Raw genomic sequence first — 8,351 nt, 5'->3', positions numbered from 1 at the left:
CGTGGATGACTAGCATATATGCCAAATACCGGAAAAGAAGAAAATGTTATGATAAGGAGATGTTAAAAGGTTACCAGAATATTTATGTTCCTGATTCTAAAATATCACGCATTAAATAAAAATTTCGATGCCATCTTATTTAACTGATTGCGCGGAACACACGAACCTTATTAATAAAACCAAACAATTAAATTTAACCGAAGATTTCTAAATTTATCATTTATCGGTAATTAGCAGTGTCTGAGTGTGACACGTTGTCAATGCAAATATTTCACAAAATCATGGATATTCTTTTTAAGCGATCACGTCCAATTATCGTGTTACGAATTTCTTCGTGGCTGTTTAGTATCCAGGAATTCGCTAAATTGTGTAAAAACCACGTTTTGTTTGTGCTCTCGAATTATGACTTAATTATTTTTTTAAATCCTAATCGTTGACAAACAATTTTGAAAAAAATACTGAGTAATTTGTCCGAAGATAATGAAGCATTTTAACGATTTCGGTTAATTTAAATAACCACAAAATCGAACCGTACATATCGGAGTGTTAAACAAGTTCGAATTGCAATAACAACTACTTGCAAATAGGTTTTCATTTCAAAGTGTTGGAGTAGAAATAAACATACAACAATATAGCACGTGCCCGTGGCGACATTCCTCGATTTATTATCAAATTTTACCACTATGTTACTCTAGTTCCGATAGAGATATATCAGGTTCAAGGTTCAAGAAATCATTCGAAACAGAAATGCTATAGAGATGGTGGGGTAGAGTTTATGTTTAAGAGAGAAATTCCCAGCATCAATTTAAAACAATTTGTAAACAAGTCGGTGTCTTTCTGAATCTTTTTCAAAATGTTTCGCATCAGACTCTCGCTCGTGCTAATGTTTATTGTGCCAATTTTTGGCGCGATTTTCAAACTGCCCTCGTTCCATCTAACCGATACAGACGATGAACTTCCACCGATTGAGAACAGTGTTGATGAGGATTACGAAGCCGAACCCTTTGCTGCCCTTAGTGAACAGGAATTTACCGCCCTTCGCATAGAATACATCAAGAACCAGATCTTGAAGAAATTGAGGCTCAAGGAAAAGCCGCAAATAACCTTGGCCGATCTTCCAAAGCCGGTCAAGGAATCGGAAAACCTTTTCCCCGACCAGGACAGGAACTTCCTGAGCAACTACGACGACGATTTTTATGGGAAAACTACCCAGGCTGTGGTGCTTCCCTATGAAGGTGAGACATTTCTTGAAGGCGAGTGAAGTGACCATTATAATTAAATTAAATATTATATACATTCTTGTTAATTTTCGATAAATATATCAAATAGAGTGCTAAATTAAAACGTTTTTTTTAATATTCGCCATAGTGTCAAGAATTAATCTTAGTCTCTCATATCAAAGCTAAATATATAAAGTGTATTGGGTTATCTAGTACCATCCATCCACTCTGGCGAAGAACTAAATGGAATCAATTATTTACAATAACAAACAAAACAAGTTATATAGTTAGTGTTTACAACTTAATGGTACAAAGTTTAAATATAGTATCATATATCACATAAAAGATGTAAAACGATGATCCATGTTTTTTTCACCTTGTCCAGTTTGATACAAGTATTCTGTTATTAATTTTGTGTTCAATTATAATACGAAAATATTATAACATAAAGCATGGCAAATAATACTCTTAAATTTATCCTTCTTATTCTGTAACATAATAATTGTGCAATCTTATCGAAACGAAGAATTTTTAAAAGTCCCAGATTGTCTCGAAATTAAACTGATGAAATTTTTATGAAAATAACACAAAAGGACATTCATATAAAATTTACACGTGTTAATTCCAGATGAAGCCCGCTGTTTGAGGAAAGTTATATTTCCATCGTCATGCCTTCCATTTCAAATGCCCAACGACATCCACAGCTCGGATGTAAGCTCTGCAGAACTATGGTTCCACAAGAAATCCGATGTGATGGACTCGCACAATCAGACTTTCATCATTTCCGAAGTTGCTCACTGGGATACGAATAAAAGTTTCCAGAAAACCAAACCCATTGCCATCCAGGAGACAGATTTAGAAGGTATAAAAATATTCTCTTATGATATAAATTCTCCTAAAATTAATTTCTTTAGAGGTTTATTACTGGAAAATAGCTGAAAACGTTTTATGAACTTTATTTTTACTTTTTAGTTTTCTATTTTAGTAACGAAATATCCAAAAGAACCTTGGAAAAGACAATCGATGACGTTTTAAAATGTAAAATTATATGATAAATTTAATACGATCGTAAAAAAACAGCGTCACAGATGGTTCAGAAATAAAAATCGGCTTCATTTTGTATGTAAAATTATATGGAGAATATCATCGATCGTTATTTCCAAGCTAACTAAATGTCGTTTTTTCGATCATACGGTACTTATACTATACGTATAAACTTTGCACATCAAAATCAGTTCAATATGATAACTTAAATAAAAATTATTCTTAAATATTATTGCTATTAGTCATAAAATATTTGACAGAAGTGAATTTATTACAATTAATGAAAATAAATAATACGGTAATATACTCTAATATCTAAATTCCCAGTTACAAAGTTTTATAAATTCATAAATAGAAGAAAGAGTTTTCCGAAATTAATTATTGATAGTAAATAAATCTAAGAAATGTGAACAGAAGTTCAAAGATTAAAACAAACTGCCTAAACAATAAATAAATAGGATTTTAAAAAATCCAGGACAATTTTTCTAAAAAAACAAACTATTTCACAATCTCAATCTATAAGTCGCATTTTTACTTTTTAAGTTTTGCTCAAAAACAATATATTAAGGCATATCTGTCATAAACATGATTTTGTAAATATAATACATAAATAAATTAATTAACGGAAAAAAAAATAATAAACAAGTATTTAACCAGGAATCTGACAATCTGTAAATGCAATGTTATCTCATAAAAATTCTACAAAACGCTACTAAAATTTTATGTTTATTAATATTAATACTGACCATTAATACACAAAACCGATTATAATTATTCTGATGGATGAGTCTTAAATAAGAGCAAATATTTTTAGGGGTAGTATATTTCGACCCCAAAAACACGATGAGATTTTTCGGGAAAAAAAAAATGAAAATTTTTTTTTAGTTCTTAGTTAAAAAGTTAGTTTTTTGGAAACGTTAAAAGTGAAATAACTCGGTTATTTTGGACTTATTTGAAAAACGGTAAAGAGAAAATATGTTTCATTTATCGAAGTATACCAGCCCTGGAAATATTTGCACTTATTTAGGACTCACCCTGTATATACCAATATCTATTTATTAATTATTTACTTCTTTAAAATAAATGCATTTTAGTAAAAACATAAAAAGTAAGTTGATAAAATTTAGTTTGGTTAGGTTAGGTTGTGAATGAATATAGATATTTTGACATTTTTAATTTACAGAGGGGTGGCTAAAAGTGGATGTGACTTTCGTCGTAAAAAACTGGCTTGAATATCAGGACAATCCCATTCACGCTATCAACGTAGTGTGCAAAACTTGCGGAATCGACAAAAGCCAATCACCGCTCTCGTCTTCAGGTGACCTGAAGCCTTTCCTCATCATTTACACGCATTCGCAGCCCAAAAGGACTTTGCTCCATCGAAGGCAGAAGCGTTCCTTGGAGTGCAGCGTCTCGAAAAACGAATGCTGCAGAGAAAGCCTCAACATCTCGTTTGCAGATATTGGATGGGACGATTGGATTATCAGGCCAAGATATTACAACGCGTATTTTTGCAGGGGATCCTGCACCACACCCACGGCAATTATGAATAGCGCCAGCACGCATAATAGTATATTACAGGTAAATAGTATACTGGGTGAGTCTTAAATAAGTGCAAATATTTTCAGGGCTAGTAGATCTGGATAAAAGAAACATATTTTCTTTTTACCGTTTTTCAAATAAGTCCAAGATAATCGAGTTAATTTACTGTGAAAATTTGAAAAAAAATGTTTGCTTAAATTTTGAGAACCACTGTATCTTTTCTGGATTTTTTTTCTTGTAAGGTTAATCTGCTACCTATGTTGCCATATTATCAAGAAATTATGTTTTTTAAGTAAAACTAAAAAATACTAAACTTATTTTTTCCCGAAAAAAAAACTCATGGGCGTGTTTTTGGGTATTTGCACTTATTTAAGAGTCGCGCTGTATAGTTATTATATATTAGATATTCTACTATATATATTAGACAAGAAATAACTATGAAATCTATCAAACTTGTATAAGTATACATTATGAACAAGTTGATAGAAAAATAATATTTTCAGTGAACACAAGCCATATTCTCAGTTGCAGACATTTACTTAAAGGTCTCTTGCCTGTAGAAAAATATATAAAGCAATATAATATGATCTACATACAATATTTTCATTCAAAATAAGTATTTAAAATGTTAAAGTGGTATTAATACAATAAACAAAATAACTTTAAAAATCAGTCTAAAATTTAAATAAGTAATAATAATTTTGTAATAAAATTTAACTAAATTCACAAAAATATCTTCCAAGCAATGGCACAGATGAAATATACAGGACGAGTCTTAAATAAGTGTAAATATTTTCACAGGGCTGGTAGATCTCGATAAAAGAAACATAAAATATATTCTCTTTCGCGTTTTTTAAATAAGTCCAAAATTACCGAGTTATTTTACCTTGAAAATTAAAAAAAATATTGCTTAACTTTGAATACCACTGGATCTTTTCTTGATTGCTTTCTTGAAGAAATTATGTTTTTAACTAAAATTAAACAAAATTCATCATAGACTACCACTAAAAATATTTGCAGGTATTTACGATTCACCCTGTATTTTATAAATTCCAAAAATTATTAAGTGCCACATTAAAAATTAACGAAATATTTTTTTAAAAGTCTATAAGAGTAAAATTCAAATTCCATTTATCAAGGAATATTGTGTAATTATAACGATTTATTCTATTAAATTAGACAAAAAGCGAAGGATGAAATTTTGAACAAGATGATGCCATGTTCAATGACACTCAATATCAAAAGAATTATTAATCAAACGGTTTAACGAAAAGATAGTTAGATAAAATTCTAATTTTAACAGTTTCAATATTTTCTTAAATTTATTAACGTTTAAAAAGTAAGGCTTTAAAATGATAAACAAAATCGAAAATTAATTTTTAGATAATTATGGAATGTTATGCAGATAATTTAGAGCTATTTATTTAGTCTTTTATACCTAGATAATAAATATAGCGCAGATAACCTTATTTTTTGTAGTTTGATATTACCAAAAATTTCAAAATCAAAAATATAGGATTTGCTGATGAAATATTGATCACATAAAGAAGCGTTAAAATAACTGAAAATATATCTTATAAATATACGTATAATAAATAATACATTTATAGCGTGGAAAAGGTTAATATATTCACATATTCACACATAATAATTAATGTTTAATAAATATAACATTAGAAATTTTTTATTACACTAAACACTACGTTACTCTTAAAAAAATATTTATGAAAATCATCAGCCAAATTATAAGATTAAAAATGCTAAATATATCCTAAATTAAGCTTTTGCCAACTAGCTCATTTTATTAATAAGATTATTATATTTTTAATTACGCCTTAAACATTGTAACATATTTCTAATACAAGATTATGTCTTACGATATCTTCCGTGATAATATTAAAAATATATTAATTTGTTTACTACTTAAATTAGCAATAAACATTTCATTTCCTTTTAAATAACTTATTTTATAATCAAATAAAATATAATGATGTGTTATTGCAAATTCCAAATTTAATATTTATGTATAATATTTTTTTTATTTTCTATATTTTAATTAACCTTGTATCTGGTTCAGTTAAAAGCCGTTATAAAAATAGCAACATCATAGTTGGAAATCGCTATAACTTAATTTTAAAAAAAATTGATTTTTTTTATTACAAAACTGAACTGATAAGTCCAGGATATGTTTTATAACACGATGTGATTTAATGACTTTCACAAGAAGGACGGGAGGGGGTCAGATTTCTGCCTTACTATTTCCTATTCAAAAGATTAGAATATATTTTTGTGACACTCGTAGTTATAAAAATGATAAAGTCTGGGCACATACATTCTCAGTGACTATATATGGCGCCGATTTGGAGATAATTTTGTAAAAGGCATTGACATAAATAAAATTTTTAAGAATAGTCGAAAATATTAAGTAAACAAGAAAAAAAATAATTAGCAAATATCATACCATAGTCGTATTTTTTAATTAACATTTATCAGTGTATTCAAAATTTCGAATAACTTAGGAATGATCATTAAATACGTAATTAAATTATTTTATAAATATACAGGGTGAGTCTTAAATAATTGCAAATATATTCAGGGCTGGTAGATCTCGATAAAAGAAACATATTTTCTCTTTACCATTTTTCAGATAAGTCCACAAAACCGAATTATTTAAGTTTGAAAATTTAAAAAAAATTATTTTTTTTGAAAAAATTTTGAGAGTCACCGGATTTTTTCTGTAATTGCATCCCTTTTAGTGCCGTAACCATAGAGTAAAGCCGTAACTATGGTAATATCAGAGATTAAGAAATTATACCGTGGGAAAATTTGCGGTGAACAGGCAGCTCTAAAAAGTTTTCGAAAAATATACAGGGAAATTTAAAAGCAAATGCACAATTTTAAACATCTTTTTTGCGAAAAAAACCTCATAGACGTGTTCCTGGGATCGAAATATATTTGCACTTATTTAAGACTCACCCTGTATTTTAGTATCAACTATAATTAGATAATATTTATTAATAATTTGATTTTATTGGTTTCAGAAGATAATGAGCAAGGGAAATCAAAGAGGGTCGAGACCAGAACTCACCCCTTGCTGTGCGGCGACACAGTTCCAACCCTTGCAGTTAGCTTATATGGATGGAAATAAAACAGTTACGACAAAAGTGTTGTCTAATATGATAGTGGAAACTTGTGGATGTATGTGAACAACCTGTTCATCAATTGCTTATGTATGCATCAGTATTTTGTAGTGATATCAAAAAACATTGGCGCTATATAGTTAATTTTTAACCTACAGTAAATTAGGTTATTTTTTTTGTTACCCTATCCACTAGATAATTTCGTTTGAGTGTGAAAGTTGTCAAATATAAAATGCCAGGCAATCATAAAAAATAAAATAAATGACTCTTCGGGACATAATATAATATAGTAATTAAAGATATTTTATTTTATTTTTTTTCGAGTGCCGAATTAGGACTATTTTGAATTGGTATTGGCTGGACCAATATGTCATATCTTTGCGCAGGCGCATTCCGTAGCTCTTAGACTCCTCAATTTTTAATTATTTTTATAAAACTGTTCAGTACACTACTGAAGAAATGGACTTGTAGCCTGATATGTGTGATATTTTAATTTAAGTACTAGAGTTTTGTGTGTGTTTGTAAAATAATTTAATTTATTGCTAATTTTTTATTAAATTATTTATACAAAAACGTAACGTGTTTTAATAGTGCACAATAATAAATATGATAAATTTTTAATTCACTGGCATAATTAAACTACAAAAAGTTGAGACGCTGTCTTGAAAACCTAGCTAAGTAGGTATATCTAAATTTTTATTATTTTCACCTTTATGAGGAGTTTTATTAAAGAAAAAGTATTTTAAAAATCTGAAAATATAAATTTCTTCCTCAGAACTGTATTTCTACTAACATTAAATATCTTTGCTATGAAATAATGAAGATTACAGTTGGAGGTCGGAACCTTTGGTGTTACAACAGCAAAATAAAACACTAAATTTTAGCGTACTGTGGTAAATTAGTGTTTTATTATGCTTGGACAACTAGTTATCAATCAAAATTTTCTATATAATATTTTTTATTTCCTGCATAAGAACAGGAAAATATATCGGATTTATTCTAGAAATTTATTATTTAGAAATCTATATTTTATAGAAACTAATTGATTACAAAAGAAAAAACAGTGAAGTTGAAGTAAATGCGCCCCCCCCCTCAATTCCTTATCTCCAATTGTTCCAAAAATATATCAATTCTATTTTTTATTCCGTATTTTTATGTAAAAATCTTTGACTATATTCTCACAAAAAACTACATCTTCACCTGTTGTACTTTGTACAAACGAAATAATCAAGTGATTCTTATTCCTTATTTGATAAATTAAATGTTAGACTTCTGTGTTTTACCAATTAGGTTGACGATCATCTGTACAAATCTTGTATTTGATGACAATAATTGACATTGCATACTGATGCATTTGGATTATGATGATAACTGACGAAACCTCAAATAATGAATGACCGAGAAA

The 8,351-nt window shown here is 28.7% G+C and overlaps 1 protein-coding gene across 1 annotated transcript; it reads left to right on the top strand.

The window, feature by feature from the left end:
• The first annotated feature begins 531 nt into the window (after positions 1–531).
• On the top strand, positions 532–7,513 carry LOC115882298 (growth/differentiation factor 8-like). The gene is made up of 4 exons (XM_030900274.1): positions 532–1,235; positions 1,849–2,082; positions 3,448–3,845; positions 6,848–7,513. Exons 1-4 carry the CDS (start codon positions 854–856, stop codon positions 7,010–7,012), a joined length of 1,179 nt encoding a protein of 392 aa, XP_030756134.1. The 5' UTR covers positions 532–853; the 3' UTR covers positions 7,013–7,513.
• The last annotated feature ends 838 nt before the right edge of the window (positions 7,514–8,351 follow it).

The sequence above is a fragment of the Sitophilus oryzae genome, unplaced genomic scaffold, assembly GCF_002938485.1.
Source record: "Sitophilus oryzae breed Bouriz unplaced genomic scaffold, Soryzae_2.0 scaffold_177_pilon_pilon, whole genome shotgun sequence".
Taxonomy (NCBI): Eukaryota; Metazoa; Arthropoda; class Insecta; order Coleoptera; family Curculionidae; genus Sitophilus; species Sitophilus oryzae.
Note: the sequence above shows the minus strand (reverse complement) of the source record. Positions and strands in the feature narration are given on the sequence as shown.